Source organism: Raphanus sativus, chromosome 9 (genome assembly GCF_000801105.2).
Source record: "Raphanus sativus cultivar WK10039 chromosome 9, ASM80110v3, whole genome shotgun sequence".
In the NCBI taxonomy this organism is placed as follows: Eukaryota; Viridiplantae; Streptophyta; class Magnoliopsida; order Brassicales; family Brassicaceae; genus Raphanus; species Raphanus sativus.
The window spans coordinates 5,351,434-5,368,256 of NC_079519.1; the positions used below are offsets into that span (position 1 = coordinate 5,351,434).

Below are 16,823 nucleotides of genomic sequence, written 5' to 3' on the forward strand. Positions count from 1 at the left end.
AAAACATAATATAACTTGACAATATTTTCTTTTCTTTTTTAAAAAATATTAATTATGAAATACTTGATTCCTATTGGTTGGGTGAACCTAAATGTTCACTCTAGGGGTGAACCTAAGGATAACTCTATTTTTTGGGGTGAAATAGCACTATAGCGGATATCTTTTTCAATAGATTATAAGCACGGCTCTACCTATGACTAATCAAGAACTTGGGATGATTGGAAATCTGCAAGTTGTACTCAATATGGGATTATATTGGTTCTAGCAAGTAGATATGATCCTTGAAAATTAAAGTTATTAGATCAGTTCATCGTGAAAGGTGTAGGGTTTGTCATTTTATTAACAAATTTGTCATTTTATTAACAATTTTTGTCATTTTATAAACATAAAAATTATAACGAATGCACTTTGCTGCCAGATCCCAATTTGTCATTTTATTTTTGGGAAAAAAATGTAGCATTTCGTGAGTGTTTCTATTTTTGGCAAAAACAAAAAGTGTGAGATCAATTTTGACCAAAAAAATGTAAGATTCACGTAGGTTTCCAAATTTATTAAATTTACCCAAATATATTAAAATTAAATGTAGACAAATTTGTTTTTCTGCTATTTTGGCAAAAAATGAAGGATCTATGAAGGTTTCCAAGTTTATTAAATTTACTCAGATTTATGATAATTATCCATAAATTTACATAATTTTATGAATTATCATTTATTTGGGTAGATTTCATAAATATGAAAGTTTCTTTTATGAGTCAAAATGTATAATTTATTGGGTAACTTTCATAAATTTTAGAGTTTACATCGATTTTATATTAATTCGTATAGATTTATGTTGACTTTATATATGAAAAAATATGTATTATATTAAAAGTAGTTGCTCATATATGATTTTTAAATACTCCCTCCGTTTCATAATACTTGATATTTTACCATAGTGCACAAAGATTAAGAAAATTGTATTTTTTAATAAAAATATTTTAAAGATATAATTTTAAAATCAATTAACCAATAATAAAAAAGACTGTGAAATCTAATTGGTTTGAACAGTTTCCAATAAAGTTAAAGTAACCTTAAAATCTCAAAACTTCAACTAATTTGAAACAAAATTATCCCTCTAAAACATCAAGTATTATGAAACGGAGGGGGTATTAAATATGATCCAAAAGTTTAATGAATAAAGAATGTTTATAGGGTCCACAAAAGTTAGTTGTTAAAAGTTAATGGAAAAAAATTATTTTTTATAGGCAAAGTGGATTTTGGGTCCCACGAAATTACTTTTCCAGCTTGCCAAGTTTAATAGGCAAAAATGTTAAAAATGTCATAAATTTATTCTCTCTCTACTAGGTTGCCCAATTGCCTAATATAAATTTGAGGTGACATATTTTCCTAATTCAAACTTAAAAGTTGCCCATTCCCCTAATTGACCCATAAAACTATAGTATGATTTTAATAAAAACGAAAAAAAAGATATTTTAATTTTAAAAGCTAATCCAAAAAATTAACTAAACCGGTGGATTAACGAAAACCGGTCCAATCGAAAAAATGCGCAATTTAAACTCCCCTACGTAAAAACAATTCAACTATTGAACCGAGTGGTTAATTTAACGAAAACCTCAAACGCCGCCATGAGCAGCGGCGGATACAAGCCGGTGGTGAACACAGTGCGGCACTCAATCACCACCGTCTCCAAGCGAAAGCGATCTTCAATCTCGGAACCATCGAATAACCACGAGCCAGTAGTAGTACACCGACCCCACACTTCTCTTGCGCCGCCGGGGTCAAGCCGGAAACCTAGTAAATCCTCTCGCCGGCGCCGAAGGGTACGCAAGGAGAGGTCCTCGAGCTCCGTCGATCGCCAATGGGTGTTTTCCGCTAGCAATTTCAGAAACCTTAAAGGTCACGTCTTTACAAAAACACTAGTCGTGAAGTTGTTTGTTTTTAGGACACGGCGGTTTTACTTTGTGTCTGAATAATGTTTTGTTTCTTGTCTCAGATAAGCTGGTTTTAGTTTCGTACAATCTACTTGGTGTTGACAATGCGTCCAACCACATGGACTTGTATTACAACATCCTGCCGCAACACTTGGACTGGAGTAGACGGAAGCATCTCATATGCAAGGAGATTAGTCGCTATAATGCAACCATCTTATGTCTTCAGGCAAGTTCCGACCTTTATTATTGCATACTTCATTGCAATGTTTCTCTCTTGTTTAATGTTCTTCTTTGGTTGGTTAGATGTATTCTCCATATGAGCTGGTTAAATATCAAAACTATCGTACCTTACGTTATGGTTTCATTAATCATTGGAGGATTCGTATCATTGTCAAAAATGGCTTCTTTTTTTTATTAATATATATAGAGGCAGGGGAACGGCCTAGAGATCTACACTTTGATGACGAGTTTATTTAGTTCCATTTGTATCCAACTACGTGTTGCAGTTATCATGTTTTGAGTTTTTGTGCAGGAGGTTGACCGCTTTGATGATCTAGATAGTCTTCTTAAAAACAGGGGATTTCAAGGTGTTCACAAGGTATGTTTAAGTCAAAGACCACATAGTGACTCTCATATGCATTTTTGGTGCTCTTTTTTTCTTAGTTTCTAATATATTTTCTATAGCGTCGAACTGGAGAAGCGAGTGATGGTTGTTCTATATTCTGGAAAGAGAAACTGTAAGTTCATATTTTAGTCAGGGTCATATTTTATTTTGTGTGCCGTTGGAAAGCTTGATATGGTGGACTGGAGTCAGGAATCTAATAGTTCTTGATGTTATTTATTTATATTGAACTTTTACTCTTTTTTAGTTTCACCATTCATGTCACAGTTTCGCTGTGAATGCAGATTCAAACTCCTACACCATGAAGAAATAGAGTTTGATAGATTTGGCATGCGAAACAATGTTGCTCAACTTTGTGTTTTAGAGGTATGCACCATTTCACATGACCACAGAGATAGAATAATTGAGCGAGATTCATCTTGATTGGGGGGAACCATTTCAAATGTTATCCCTTGTGTTATTTTGCAAGAATATTAGTTCCTTTAGAGTATTGTCTGGGTTCTTTTCTAAGTCATCTCTTTGATCCTGTTTATGGAACAGATGAACTGCGAGGACCCAGAATCTAAATTATGCATGCAGTCTTCAGAGTATGTTTGGATTCCTTTACTGTAGATTTAAGATATGTTCAGATCTTTCACGCTCAGATGTGGTGATTTGGTTGATTTCTAGGCAAACATGTACAAGTCCTCGAAGGCTAGTGGTTGGGAATATACATGTCCTGTTTAATCCTAAGCGTGGCGATATTAAGCTAGGCCAGGTATGTATTGCTTACATGCTTACAAAACTCGGACTAAGTTGACTTATCCATAGAACATTTTTCTCATTACACATCCTTAGTTTAAAAATGTCAATAATAATCTTATTAGTAGTGAAGAGATTTTATGGTATTCATCAGTACATCTAAGCCTGGCAGGATAGATGAAAACTTGTTGGAAGTTCCAGTAGCTCGCTCGTTATGTTGATATTTTGAAACGTTACAAACTTTTTAGGTAAGACTTTTGCTAGAGAAGGCTTACAAGCTATCACAGGAATGGGGAAATATTCCAGTGGCAATTGCTGGTGATCTGAACAGCACTCCAAATGTGATCTCTATAACCCTTTTCTTTTACTGTATCACTTATTGCGTTGGATGAAACTTTTTTTGATATTTAATCTCAAATTTCTGGACAGAGCGCAATCTATGATTTTGTAGCTTCAGCCGATGTGAGTTTTTTTTTTTTTTTTTTCTTCCAGTTTCTTCAGAATTTTGAGTGAATTCTATTTTATTCCTTTCCCGTTTTGGATAGTTGGATACACGACTCCATGACCGAAGGCAAATTTCTGGTCAGTCTGAACTCGATACAAAGAGGAGCCCGTTTAGAAACCAACATGCAGTTAGGTAATTGGAATGTCGTCAAAATGCTTGGTTGCTCTGAGTAGTGTTTCTGTTTATCTGATGAACTGATAGTTTGCTTATATCTCTCCTTTGGCTCGTGTTAAGTAAGCAACTTTTCCATTTTTCAGTGCATCACAAACCAATGAATGGAGCCAGGAAGAACTGCAGCTTGCAACTGGTGGTCAAGCAACTACTCATGTCCGACATCAACTGATGCTTAACAGCGCATATGCTGGAGTTCCTGTAAGTATATTTTTTTTTTTGTTCTTTACTGCCTGAAGCGTTTCTGTGACGTTGTAGCTGTCCTTTTAGTATGATAAGACCTGAGATCTTTCAGGGTACACTAAGAACGAGAGATCAATGCGGTGAACCATTGGCAACAACATGTCATTCAAGGTTCCAAGGAACTGTTGATTATATATGGTAAGTCTATTATGATATGCATACATGTTAGAGATATAAAATCCTAATCATAAATTAGAGCTTATAATGGAAGTCTGCTGTGATCTGTCTACATGTTGTATTATGAAATCAGAATTTTTAATGAGAGGTTTTGAACCAGGCACACCAAGGAACTAGTTCCTGTAAGGGTTCTTGAAACCTTGCCAACTGATGTTTTGAGAAGAACAGGTGGACTACCAAGTGAGGTATTCATTCATAAGTTTCTCAGGCTTTAATTACATGTTCTTTCTTCTTCGTTTGTGAACCCTTTGCTTTCTTGAATTTTGCAGAAATGGGGAAGTGACCATCTCGCCATCGCATGTGAACTTGCCTTTATGGGTGAGGGATGTTGAGGCTACGGGTTTAACGTCAAAACTCCCCCCACGGAGCCACCTGACTTCGTCATCCCTTGAAGTTCATGATCATGGAGGCTTGTGAACTGAAGTGTGATGAAATAGCTTGGTTGAAACTGTGACAAATAAGCATCCCAAAACATACTTTCAACTGTTTTTTTTTTTTAACTAATAATACACGATTTTTTTTGTAAGATGTTTCTGTTTCTAATACACATGTTTCAGTTAAAATGTTTAGACAATAAGTAAGGAAGTTGTTGATGAGCTTCTTGTGTTCATAATCTTACAGAACCAAAGTGGGTTATTAAACAAGAGTGTTGTTATTCATTGTTCTGTTTTCTGATTTCATATCAAGAACTGCAAACGTCAAGTAACATACAGAAGAACGATGATTGATTCATAGAGAAAACCCAAAACAGTTAAATATAGGTAATATGCAGATAGATTCAGATGAGGAGAGTTCCTGGTAGGATCGCTGCGAGTGCCATAAGGAATAGCTGAATATTAGACTTGGAGCCAGAGGATCTCAGATCATAACCTAGCCCCATTAAGCTGGTGGGTCTTGGTGCCAGTTGAGCCACTGGGGTAGTAGCTGATGAAGTAAAACGAAATTAGTAACAATTCTTATTGGGATGTTAACTCTTTTTTATGTTTTAGGTTAGCTGAAATGGCTTACCAGAGTGGTTCTTTGCACCTGGAGATACTTGAGAACTGGTTGAGCTAGAAGGTGGTGGAGCAACTGAGGGTGAATCACTAGGTGCCTCTCCTCCTATAATAAAAAAAAAACGTTTCTCATAAATTTCAAGAAAACAATCAAATCTTGCAATTTTTTTTTTAATTGTGTGAAAAAAATTATGTACTAGGGGAAGAGCAAGAGGATGAATTGGTTGGAATATTGCAAAGCGGTGGCAGCTGTAGAGCAAGAGTTTGGTTGATAGGAAAAGCAGGGGACAAAGTAGAAGTATTGTTGAGGAAGAGACAGAGACAGTTTGGTTGTTGGCTATAGATCTGGTTTAAGCCGTCACAACAAGGCTGAGCCGGAAGCTGGACGAAGCCTTGCACGAATGGACCACATGGAGCCAACGAAAGAAGCATTGAGGAACATGTAGTTGGGACTTGAGCGAGAACCTGCTGTAGAAAGATTGGAGACAAGGAGACTAAGAGAGTGATAAAGAGAATAGAAGAAGCCATCTTTCTTGGAGAGCAAGTTTCTCTCTTCTTTGTTTGAGAGTGAGTGATGTTTTTTTGATGGAGTATTTAAGGTCGGAATCAATTGGTTTTGTGTGTGTGTGTGTGTGATTGAGGACAGGTATTGTTATTGCACAGATGATGTGTGTTGCATTTGGTTGCAACAGTGATTTCTTCATGTTTGTATTTTGGACTTCATTCATAACCTATGATCTTGACCAAAACAAGTAGTTTAATATGATCATTAGATATGAATAAATAAAACGAACATCAAAGTCGTTGTAGTATAGTGGTAAGTATTCCCGCCTGTCACGCGGGTGACCCGGGTTCGATCCCCGGCAACGGCGTTATCTTTTTTTATTTATCCAATTTTCTTTTTTTGTTTGCAGTTTCGTAGTCGCTTAAATTTCATGTTTTTAGTTGTGAGAGTCCCTCTTTTCCTTATATTTCACTTCAGAAGCCGATAAAGTAATTCCGGACAAATCGAACTTACTTTTAAAAAAAAATTGCGCAGTTTATGGATATAGGATTGGCATCGCTTGGTTCTTCCAGCAAATGTGGTTCTCAAAGTCTGAGTAAGCAACTCATTCATTTGTTCTCACATCAAACAGTTTCTTTTCCTGTCTCTGGTTTGAGTCTTTTTTTTTTGAAAGTTATCAAGAACATGGAGCTTCTTACATTCAGAGGAAATGTCCTTAAAGTTAAAGGCTGTGCTACTTTGATAGTAGGTTACTGATTCCATAGTGTATTATTTACTCAAGAGTGTTAGAGCTTTTTTAGGCGAGTCTTTGCGTATATGCAAGTTGACGGAAAAAAATACGTTTACAGCAAATAAAAAACACATCTTTCGGCAAACAAAAAAGGAGAAATATCTGCGTGGCATTAGTATATAGTTTTCCGGAAAAATATTATATGATTACGTAAAAGTTATTTTCGTTAGTACTATATTTAGTTTCCTTCATTAAAAGCAGTACGTTTCTTGTAGCATAAAAATACAGTAAATTAAGTACGATAGTTGCCACGACCAATTTAATTTGGTTGCTGTTTTGACAAATAATATAATGACATGCGTTAGCGTTACGTAAAGGTTATCTCATTTTTTAATTTTTTGTTGTGAAAATCACACAAACAACATATAATCGATAGTCTGTTTTTGTTAAAAAAAAAACCGATAGTCTGTTTAAACTTAACATATACACCAAATTTTAGCAACAAAAAAAAACTTACATGTACCTAATATGAAAATAATCATGTTACAATTACAAAAATTACAAATAAGCATTATTATGTCACTTAATAATCATTGCTCCTTTGGGTGGTTAAAAAAAAAAAAAATCATTGCTTCTTTAGGTGTGGGTTGTGTAGTGAAATTGACCTTTTTCCCGCGTGTCGTAACGTGTCACATCCGACACTATCCAATAATACATCTCCACGTGCACCCAGCCAGTCTCTCTCCTCCTCTGGACGGCAATAATCGCCGACGTGTCTCCTAATCAAATCGGATTCTCCCCAATTAATTGTTTCTTTTTTAATTTGGATTCTCGGGAGGCTTGGGAGGGGTCTCTGTGTTTTCCTTTTTCTGATCCCGCAATAAATCTCCCATCGCGATTTCGTCGAGTCTCTCGAATCATCGAGATTTAGATTTTCCTGTAAAAAAAACTCGCCGAATCAGTTTGTTTTTTTTGTTCTGTTTTGTTTAATTAATCAAGAGTCTAGTCTGGGAGAGAGAGAGAAAGTGATGCAACGAATCGTAGATAACGCTCTTGCTGTCACTAAAGAGTAAAGTCCTTTCTCTTTCCGATATGATGATATCTGTTTCTCTTGTTATATAGTTTACTATCTTGTTCTTAGAAAGAAGAGATTAATTGCTAGATTAAAAACATTTAACTCTTTTTATTACTTTGTTTTCAAGTTTGTCTTCTTCTTGTCCCCCCCTTTGTTGTTGTTGTTGTAACAAGACTAAACTAACTATGGGATTTTCGGGTTTATATGTTTTGTCTTTTAGTGCAGGTCTGTGAAAACTATAACCTATGAGTCTTTAAACAACATTGCTAGATGCATTAACGGAGTCTCGGCTCTTCTCTTGACACTCCTCCCCGGGAAGGCTAATATCCTCGAAGGTCTTCACGGCTGGGAGCTCAGACCAACACTGCGTGGACCACGTTTACCACGATGGATGCATAAGTATATTAAAAACCATATGATCCTTGTGTATATATGCTGATTTAACTTATGTTTTAAATTCTTGATGGCAGTGGGGTCTCTTCTTTCAATCACTTCATTCACGAGCTCTCTGCGGATTCCGATACTTCCAGCTTGGACTATTCTTCTTCTGGAGAAGAGAGTGATGATGATGGTCCTCCGCTCCTCCCTGCATCACCCTCTTCTTCTCAATGCTCCTCACGCCTCTCTTGGGCCAGTGAAAGCCACTGGTCTGACTGGATCACTTTCATTCTTTGGTGGTTGATTCTCCCTTTACGGATCTTGCTTTGGACAATACCACAGTATTTTCTTCGTTTCTTCTTTAAACGAAGTTGTTCGAGAACAACTCCCACGAGCCCGAGAAGGAGGCCTCGAATAAGCAAGACTAACTCTAGCAAAGACCATGATGTTCCCAACCGAGCTACTGACAGAAGACGCGGCGTTGTTGAGGTCTGTCACTGATGGTTCAATCATGTTTTTTTTTGTGTGTGTTTTTAAAACCTTTTTGTGTTTTTTGTTTTTGTTTTTGTTGCAGGATCTTCATCTTGCTATAGAGATCTGCATAGAAGCAATATTTGATTTTTTCCACAGGGCTACGCATCTTCTACTCTCTCCATCGGAAGCTTTTGCAATAATGTTATCATGCTTCTCTTCTTCTCCAAGTCACAGCCGTAAAGAAAGAAAGCATGACCACGTTTCAGATGATGATGAAACTGTGCTGCAGACTGCCACTTTAGGAGATGCTGATCCATCTCTTACAGAAAGGCCGGCACGCTTGTACAACACTATGAACACTGATACTCGAACGTGCCAAGACGTCATTACAGAGCTGGGGTTAGGAGCAGCTCAAATGTCTTGTTTTCTTCGCTTTCTCAAATATTTTTTTTTTATCTTTCTAATGATTTTCTACAGGTATCCTTACGAAGCAATTCGTGTTGTTACATCCGATGGATATGGTCTTCTCTTGGAAAGGATACCAAGGTATATAACTTCTTTCTTGTAATTATATTGCATACTCTCTCCATTTTATTTATCGTGACTGCTTTTTTTTTTCTTGTCTTTTGCAGACGTGATGCAAGGAAAGCTGTTTATCTGCAGCATGGTATTTTGGATTCTTCCATGGGGTGAGTTGGTTTCATAGTCTATTTCTTAGGTGACTTGCATAGTTTTTTGTGTTCTCATTTTATTTATATTTTGTATCTGTGCGTCTTTCTTCAGATGGGTATCTAATGGGGTTGTTGGATCTCCAGCTTTTGCTGCATATGACCAAGGTTGTTTCATTCTCCCTATCAGTTATTAATTTCACATACCAACTTCTGGAAGTCTCACACTCTTTTATCTTTCACAGGCTATGATGTTTTCTTAGGCAACTTTCGTGGTTTAGTTTCAAGAGATCATGTAAACAAGAACATATCTTCAAAAGAGTGAAGTTCTTGATTTCAAACTTCTTTTCATATTTTGTCTACTTGCTCTGGCTAGTATCCTTTATGATATATTCTTGCAAGCTAGTTAGTGTTAACTGGTGTTTGATCAAAAACGCAGGTACTGGCGATACTCGATTAACGAGCACGGCACTGAGGACATTCCAGCGATGATAGAAAAAATCCACGAGATCAAAACTTCAGAGCTAAAGCTCAGCCAACCTAATATCATCAACGAGGAGGAGGAGGAGGAGGAGCCTTATAAGCTCTGTGCCGTCTGTCACAGTCTAGGCGGTGCTGCTATCCTGATGTACGTCATCACTCGCAGAATCAAGGAGAAGCCACACCGTCTCTCCCGGCTGATCCTACTCTCACCCGCTGGATTCCACGAGGACTCCAACTTAGGTTTCACGTTGGTCGAGTACGTGTTCCTTCTCTTGAGTCCTGTCCTGTCTCGCGTCGTGCCTGCCTTCTACATACCGACGAGATTCTTCAGGATGCTTCTGAACAAGTTGGCACGTGACTTCCACAACTACCCTGCTCTCGGCGGGCTTGTACAGACGCTGATGAGTTATGTAGTGGGTGGAGACAGCTCGAACTGGGTTGGAGTGTTGGGGTTGCCTCACTACAACATGAACGATATGCCGGCTGTGTCCTTCCGTGTTGCGCAGCATCTTGCTCAGATCAAACACACGGGGAAGTTCAGGATGTTTGACTACGGGAGCAGAAGGGGTAACGTGGAGGTTTACGGCTCTCCTGAACCGCTTGATCTAGGGGAGTGTTATGAGTTCATCGACGTGCCTGTGGATTTGGTGGCGGGGAAGAAAGACAAGGTGATTCGGCCTTCTATGGTGAGGAAACATTATAAGGTGATGAGAGAAGCTGGTGTTGTTGATGTGTCGTTTAATGAGTTTGAGTATGCTCACCTTGACTTCACCTTCTCTCACCGGGAAGAGCTTTTGAGGTATGTGATGTCGCGGCTTTTGCTTGTGGAACCGACGTCAGGTGAACAGAGGCAGAAAGGTATGAAGTTGAAGAAGAAGAAGAAAAAAGAGGGTACGGTAGTGTAAGTAGCTTATAACAAAACCCATGGCCAGTGTGGGTCAATGATGGATGCCCCCATAGATTTTGGTGTCTTTGTATTGCGATGTTGTGTGTTATGAGGCTTTGGCTGTAATAGTGTACATAAATGTGAAGTGTGATCTCTTGATAAAATGAACTTGTCGTCAGAGATGCTTTTTTTCAGCAATATGATGTATGTTTTCTACAAGTGCTACATTTCATTGAGGTGTCTAATGGATCTGTGGCTATCAGGTATTTGGCTTCTTTGGGCTTAGAAAAGCTTCTCTACAGAGCATAGTGCTGCAGTGATCAGTGGAATCACTCACAAGATTCTCATGTTTCATGAGCTAAAAGAATGAAACAGAAGATCAAACACATTCAATAGAAGGCAATAGGCATCATCATCTTGGTTTTAATGTGATCTTGTTGCAATGTAAATTGATGTTTCTTTTATTCATAGGGAACAGAGCAAAAGGATGGAAACAAACCCTAAAAATTTCTAAACTCTGGGAGATGGAAACACATTCATTTCCTTGGACACAGAAACAAACAAGTCCACAGGGATTTTGTCTTTATGTGAAAGGCAAAAAAAAAAAAACTCTGTGGCAAATCCTTATTTGCTTCTTCTCTTGGAGGTTTGTTTTTTGTTCTTCTCAGTGGCAGTAGCAGTAGCAACTGGTGGAGACGTCTCTTGTTGAGGATCATCATCAGGTAAAACGGTATGAAAGAACTTTTTAGAGGAACCAACTTGGTTGCAGATTAACTTGAGCATCTTCCTCCCTCTCATCCATTTCAGCATCAGCTTCATATGCGTCTTGCTGTTCAATCCACTCACCCCAGCTTCCTATTTATTATTATTATGTTAAACAACACACAGTCAAAAACAACTCACTATTCACAGCCATTTCAATCCCTAAATCAAAAAAAAAAAAATCAAGCCAATCAACACAACACTAAGGCTCTAAATAAAAGATTCTCGAGAATGTTTTTTAACTGTTAAGATCAATTTGTGAGGGGTTTTAGTACCTGAGCGCGGAGCCAAGTGTTGGGAACGGAGAGAGGTCCATGTTTCTTGAAGACGTCGTAGAGAGAGCTGGAAATGGTGTGAGCTTCTTGGATCGAGACCTTAGGGTTTATCTTCCTCACGTTTACAGCTCGCTCTCTCGACATGTATCTCACTGACAACAGAGAGTTATGGCTCATCTCGTTCTCGAAAACAGTCGCCGAGGCTCTACAGAGCTTCCTCAGTCCTCCTCCGCCGCCGCCGGTGAACCACATTCTCTCTTCCCTCGCCGTCAACTATCTCTCGATTTCGTTTGGCCGAGGAACTAAGTTAGGTCTCTCTCTCTCTCGTTGACTCCTCGTATGGGAAAAGTTGACTCCTCGTTGCTTTGACATTTTCATACCAAAAAGCCCACTGGGCCATATCCGGGCCCTTTTTAATTTATTTTTTTTAATTTACTCATTAGATGTTTACTTATCTCCAGAGTTCCGGAATAGTCACACTATAACAGTGAGTCAGTGACAAAATATGATTCTAGCAGAGATTGTCTATTACAGATTTTTTCTAAAGAAAATTTAGCTAAGTGGGATTTACTATAACAGAGACTTTAATCATGCATTATTTTATTGGTTACATGATATTCAATATGCACAAAAAGTAACATTAAAATGTGAAAATAACTTATATTTTGAGACAAATTTTTCTCTCTAAACCTAAAACCACTTACATTTAGAAACAGAGGGAGTAGCTTTTATACCAACTCTTCATTGGTTGTTACTCAGCCTCTTTCTTTTTAGAACTCCACAAGATTAGAACCATAGATAGAAACGCATTATAAAAAAGTGAAACGAATATCATACAAATAATACCTTCATGGAGTAAGGGGTAATAATATATTAATATATACAGACAACAAGTCTTAACTTTAAGACAGAGATCTTTTATCCAATAGAGACTTCTGGTTGACCTAATACTCAATAATGTTGATTCACACAACTACAAAGACAGCAAAATGTGAAGAGATGTAGAGATCATAAACTCTCTACTTCTACAATTATATATACATTTATCGAAGATGGTCAAGACGTTAAACATCATATACTGGGAGCCGCTCTTCGATGGTTACACGGCAGAAGGGACATTTTTTACACTTTTCTGAGCAGTTTCTGCAACAAACATGGCCACCAAAAAAAACACATTAGCAGTAACACCGAGCAGATACGCTCTCAACAAAATCTACAATTGAACTTGATGTAATGCAAGAGAGTATAAGAATACCTGCAGAGAACACGGTGTCTGCATGGAAGCAATACCACACTGATCTCTCTTTCGAAACAAACCCTACACAGCACTTTCTCCTGTAACACAGAAAAGATTGAAACATGTCCAATGGATAAGGTAACAACGATCGCGAAAGCTAAACCCCTTTTAGAGTGAGAAGTAATTTTACAAACAAAAAGAAGAAAGAGGAGAAGAAGAAGAGAGTATTACATTTTGCAGTCTCTCATATTCCTGCTGACTGAATTTTGTGATTTCAGTTTGTTCACCAAGTGCTGCTTGAAGTCTCCACACCTGACACGGAATTAGATCAGATGCAGAAAAAGTGAGAAATAATGAAATCCAGGGGACAGAAGACTTTAACAAAAAAAAGGAACAACAACATATTTGCAAGTAATAGAAAAAGTAGAAATACCTCCTCAGCAAGATCTTTTTTAGGCATTTTCTTGACTATTTCAGGCGGATGACCACAGAAGGTACTGTACCTGCACACATTTATTCATGAAAATCTTCTAACAGATTAGATAAATCCATTTTTCATTGGAAGATGTAGATGGTTGAATTTGTACTAACCCGGACTCTTGATCAAAGTATATTCGAGCTTGCTCCTCCTGGCTTCCTTCATCAATTGACCACCAACCTAACAACCTGTGAGCACAACAAAAAAGTTAGGCATCAACTTGATGTGTAATTCAGGGAATCAAAAAAAAAACTTATGTTTTATGGTTACTACTCTCCATGATTTTTGTGCATTAAAACTGATAAGGAAGCAAAAGAAAAAAAATGTTTATAACCTGGTTCCATGGTGTAAGAAACCCAAACATTCATGGGCTTTGGATGAAATTCTAAAATACAACCCTGTTTCATCATCCCCTCGCAGCAATAGAACAAACTTCTCTACCAATTTAGAAGCAGCAAACAGAATACCAACGACTTGCAGTAAGAAGAGTGGAGAAAACAAGACCGGGACAGGTATATACTTAGCAGCTTCAGGAGTCCCCTGAAAGTTCAACCCACACAAGTTTTGATTATTTGGTAATGTCTCAAACACACAACATTGTTCGGAGAAAAAGTTTTGTGTGTAACCTCGAGATGCATGCAAAGCACCACTTGAAATGTAATAAGGGGGATTTTCATTAAATGACCACCAATATCTTGCAGGCCACATATTAATTCATCATGGTGCCTCTCGTCTTCTGGAAAATCCAGAAGGCCACTGTTGGAAACAACAGCATATCTAGTATTGGTGGAAGATGAACCGGGTTCTCTGACACGTGAGTCTCTATGGATAACTGGGTTGGACCATTTTGTACAAACAAGAAAAGCAAAGCACTGTGCAATTCTGCAGGCAGGAACGTACACATTGATTACCTTTTCTGAGCAATTCCATTTGGAGAAATACATTTTTTGACAGAAAGAAAAAGCAGAGAAAGTGCACACCCGAAGTTAATGAATAAATCCCACCAACCAAGAGCAGCTACATCACCTGATTTTGAATTAAATTAAGAAAAAAAATTAAGAGAGAATTAGGAACACAACAACCCATCGTAGACATGGTTTCTATAAGATGATAGGTGAAGAGATGACAATATCCACATGGTTGGTGAGATAACTGAATTTAAACAATAAGCATATGAATATGTCAATGTCTTAGACTAAGTAAGTTACTTGGAATTTTTAGCAACTACTCCAGTGGCAGATTATTACCGGAGAGCTTTAGGAGGGTGAAGACTGTAGCAGCCAGAAAGAACACCATGGAAATTGCAACCCAAAAATGCTGGCAGACAGGAAAGAAACAGTCAAATTTATAAATTAAAAATGCAACTTTAAGCAAGTAAGGAAAGAGGAGTCCTAGTCTTTAAGCTGCTGAACCAAATACTTTGAAACAGGATCTCAGGAGTCAGGCCTTAAATCGACAAAATCTAGCATAAGACTTACAGGAAGTGCTTCCCATATTGCTTCATCATTTATTTGCTCTTCATCTCCAGGCACCAGCGCTCGACACATTCTGAAAATAAACGTGAGGTAATTGGGAACTTAGCAGAGAAAATAGCACTTCCAGCTATAGAAAAGAGTACAATTTACTATAAAAGTATACATTCATTTATTTAGTCCGCATCATTAGTATTAGCTTTCATTTGCACGAAAATATCTCAGTATGTATAACAATGCAAGCACGCACAATGTATTAACAATTGATATATAATGTTAACCTGGCATTGTCCACAAGTATAGTTACTTCAAACGCCAATAAAGGGAGGAAAACAATCTTCAAGCTCACAGCTGGTGGCGAACGAGCTGCAATCTCAAAATAAAATAGCACAAAAATTGCATTAAATCAGGATGAACTAATATGTAGGGCTTCACACAAGCAAGAACACAAGAGTGAGTTCCAGCAAAGTACGAAACTGTGAGTAATAAGTAAGCCGTGGTTATATACCATGTGCACTCTCGAGGTATACACAGAGGAGTAATTCGAAAGCTATAAGCAAGGGAGTTGCAACAATAGCATGACATGGAGCCCACTGTACACACACACACACACACACACACACAAAAAAAAAAAGGTAATCATCAGAAAGGTTAACCTGATTAGATACATATAGAGAGAATAAGGAAAGAAGAGAGATTCTTATACATGACGGTTGCGAGGAGCGTTAGGAGCAGGAAGAGAGAATCTACCCCTTGAAACAACAGCATGGAATGCCCACAGAGGTAGACACACAACCCTGCATCATAATGTTATGGATAAGGAACCAAAGCAAACAGAGAAAGATGACAAAACAAACCCCTATGGGCTCTTTTAAACCCGAATATATAAATTTCCAATCATCTAGATGACATCATTTTTTCACACCGCAGTCTTCATTACAATCATGAAAACAAAACATAAATACAGTACTTTGGTTACATGAACACGTGACACAATCTGGCAGGTTTCTATAGACACACACAAAAAAAGGGAAAATCAAACAAGTTTCCAAAAGAAGTAAGATTCCTAATTAGGTAGAAACTATTCCATTGTTATTATTCAAAATTTGGATGATCACAAAGCTAAGAAGATGCACATGCGAGTTAGAAACCTAACAATTACCAAAATACACCAAAATCAGAAAACTACGCTCTCGATTCGGAACTGAAGAGACTATCTCTCTCAATCAAATCGAAAACCTAAAATTGAGTCGACAAAGAGGAGAGAGAGAGAGAGAGAGAGAGACTAACCACCACGAGTAAGAGACGGTGTGGTCGAGTTTGAGGACCAAAACGAGGGTGAAACAGAAGAGGAAGCTGTGAGCCGACAAGGCTTGCACGGACTTTAACATTCTCCTACAGTTCATGATCGTCTTCAATAGTTTCTCGCTACCGAAACTGAACCTCCATTAATTTATTCCTTCTCTCTATCTGTGTGTGCGTGTGTGTGCGCCTGTGATCTCAGTAATGACACGATTGGTTAGAGTCAGAAGACGCTTTTGGTTAAGAAATGAATGCAGCAACGTTTTTCAATTCCACAGTTCCTTCCCCTCTCTCTCTCTCTCTCTCTCTATTCACTCGTTTAACAAAAATAGAAAATAATTAATATTAATTTAAACGTAGGGTTTGGATATGTTAAGAAGAGATCTGGCGAATTCTAAAAAGTTGTAAGATTTTAATAAAAGTTAATGATAGCTTTAAATAAAAAATTTGGTTAAGGAATGCGTTAGGCTTTTAGCATCAGAAATATAGATACACGTCATCATTTACAATTTGTAATTCAGCTCACAAAATTATTTTGAGTGGAGTTCAGTTGCTGCTCCATTTTTTAATTTTGTCTTTTCACTTAAAATATCTACAAATTGCCTAACAACAACAAGATAAATATCTACAACTTTTTCGTATTAATAATGAACTACACAGATAATGGGATTCGTTTTTCAATTTCTTCACTAAGCGTAAGCTTTGGTTGCACA

General features: G+C 37.5%; 5 protein-coding genes and 1 non-coding gene across 7 annotated transcripts; 3 read left to right on the forward strand and 3 right to left on the reverse strand.

Moving 5' to 3' along the window:
* Positions 1–1,570: 1,570 nt before the first annotated feature.
* On the forward strand, positions 1,571–5,049 carry LOC108824377 (carbon catabolite repressor protein 4 homolog 5). The gene is made up of 14 exons (XM_018597795.2): positions 1,571–1,896; positions 1,994–2,157; positions 2,464–2,529; positions 2,616–2,668; positions 2,838–2,919; positions 3,094–3,140; positions 3,223–3,310; positions 3,543–3,635; positions 3,724–3,756; positions 3,840–3,931; positions 4,057–4,171; positions 4,266–4,351; positions 4,491–4,575; positions 4,660–5,049. The coding sequence occupies exons 1-14, from the start codon at positions 1,626–1,628 to the stop codon at positions 4,720–4,722; spliced, it is 1,338 nt and encodes a 445-aa protein (XP_018453297.1). The 5' UTR covers positions 1,571–1,625; the 3' UTR covers positions 4,723–5,049.
* LOC108826683 (non-specific lipid transfer protein GPI-anchored 10) lies at positions 5,027–5,964 on the reverse strand. The gene is made up of 3 exons (XM_018600064.2): positions 5,583–5,964; positions 5,399–5,491; positions 5,027–5,314 (listed from the first exon to the last, which is right to left on the reverse strand). The coding sequence occupies exons 1-3, from the start codon at positions 5,911–5,913 to the stop codon at positions 5,169–5,171; spliced, it is 570 nt and encodes a 189-aa protein (XP_018455566.1). The 5' UTR covers positions 5,914–5,964; the 3' UTR covers positions 5,027–5,168.
* A 221-nt stretch (positions 5,965–6,185) lies between these two features.
* Positions 6,186–6,257, forward strand: TRNAD-GUC (transfer RNA aspartic acid (anticodon GUC)). The gene has a single exon. It is a non-coding gene; the product is annotated as a tRNA-Asp (tRNA).
* A 1,171-nt stretch (positions 6,258–7,428) lies between these two features.
* Positions 7,429–10,803, forward strand: LOC108828569 (uncharacterized). 2 transcript variants are annotated; one of them, XM_018602304.2, is made up of 9 exons: positions 7,429–7,689; positions 7,916–8,094; positions 8,166–8,562; positions 8,648–8,946; positions 9,025–9,093; positions 9,180–9,236; positions 9,331–9,383; positions 9,461–9,536; positions 9,655–10,803. In XM_018602304.2, exons 2-9 carry the CDS (start codon positions 8,087–8,089, stop codon positions 10,601–10,603), a joined length of 1,908 nt encoding a protein of 635 aa, XP_018457806.1. In that variant the 5' UTR covers positions 7,429–7,689; positions 7,916–8,086; the 3' UTR covers positions 10,604–10,803. The 2 variants fall into 2 exon arrangements, with proteins under 2 accessions (XP_018457806.1, XP_018457805.1); XM_018602303.2 differs by having other exon boundaries at positions 7,921–8,094.
* A 215-nt stretch (positions 10,804–11,018) lies between these two features.
* On the reverse strand, positions 11,019–11,962 carry LOC108824275 (uncharacterized). The gene is made up of 2 exons (XM_018597668.2): positions 11,622–11,962; positions 11,019–11,439 (listed from the first exon to the last, which is right to left on the reverse strand). The coding sequence occupies exons 1-2, from the start codon at positions 11,871–11,873 to the stop codon at positions 11,209–11,211; spliced, it is 483 nt and encodes a 160-aa protein (XP_018453170.1). The 5' UTR covers positions 11,874–11,962; the 3' UTR covers positions 11,019–11,208.
* Positions 11,963–12,416: 454 nt separating this feature from the next.
* LOC108823851 (uncharacterized) lies at positions 12,417–16,444 on the reverse strand. Its single transcript, XM_018597141.2, has 14 exons — positions 16,099–16,444; positions 15,515–15,605; positions 15,317–15,401; positions 15,090–15,174; positions 14,815–14,884; positions 14,584–14,653; positions 14,317–14,362; positions 13,963–14,218; positions 13,671–13,876; positions 13,450–13,524; positions 13,292–13,361; positions 13,090–13,170; positions 12,877–12,956; positions 12,417–12,764 (listed from the first exon to the last, which is right to left on the reverse strand). The coding sequence occupies exons 1-14, from the start codon at positions 16,212–16,214 to the stop codon at positions 12,686–12,688; spliced, it is 1,410 nt and encodes a 469-aa protein (XP_018452643.1). The 5' UTR covers positions 16,215–16,444; the 3' UTR covers positions 12,417–12,685.
* Positions 16,445–16,823: the final 379 nt, after the last annotated feature.

Coding starts and splice junctions, on each gene's coding strand:
- LOC108823851 (XM_018597141.2), bottom strand. CDS start 16,214: ATGAACTGTAGGAGAATGTTAAAGTCCGTGCAAGCCTTGTCGGCTCAC. Junction 15,402..15,514: donor ACGCTCCTCGCAACCGTCAT/GTATAAGAATCT, acceptor GTGTGTGTACAG/TGGGCTCCATGTCATGCTAT. Junction 13,362..13,449: donor TACTTTGATCAAGAGTCCGG/GTTAGTACAAAT, acceptor AAATGTGTGCAG/GTACAGTACCTTCTGTGGTC.
- LOC108826683 (XM_018600064.2), bottom strand. CDS start 5,913: ATGGCTTCTTCTATTCTCTTTATCACTCTCTTAGTCTCCTTGTCTCCA. Junction 5,492..5,582: donor ATCCTCTTGCTCTTCCCCTA/GTACATAATTTT, acceptor TTTTTATTATAG/GAGGAGAGGCACCTAGTGAT. Junction 5,315..5,398: donor AGGTGCAAAGAACCACTCTG/GTAAGCCATTTC, acceptor TTACTTCATCAG/CTACTACCCCAGTGGCTCAA.
- LOC108824377 (XM_018597795.2), top strand. CDS start 1,626: ATGAGCAGCGGCGGATACAAGCCGGTGGTGAACACAGTGCGGCACTCA. Junction 2,920..3,093: donor CTCAACTTTGTGTTTTAGAG/GTATGCACCATT, acceptor TTTATGGAACAG/ATGAACTGCGAGGACCCAGA. Junction 4,172..4,265: donor GCGCATATGCTGGAGTTCCT/GTAAGTATATTT, acceptor GAGATCTTTCAG/GGTACACTAAGAACGAGAGA.
- LOC108828569 (XM_018602303.2), top strand. CDS start 7,649: ATGCAACGAATCGTAGATAACGCTCTTGCTGTCACTAAAGA. Junction 8,095..8,165: donor TTACCACGATGGATGCATAA/GTATATTAAAAA, acceptor TCTTGATGGCAG/TGGGGTCTCTTCTTTCAATC. Junction 8,947..9,024: donor GACGTCATTACAGAGCTGGG/GTTAGGAGCAGC, acceptor GATTTTCTACAG/GTATCCTTACGAAGCAATTC.
- LOC108824275 (XM_018597668.2), bottom strand. CDS start 11,873: ATGTGGTTCACCGGCGGCGGCGGAGGAGGACTGAGGAAGCTCTGTAGA. Junction 11,440..11,621: donor ACACTTGGCTCCGCGCTCAG/GTACTAAAACCC, acceptor AATAATAAATAG/GAAGCTGGGGTGAGTGGATT.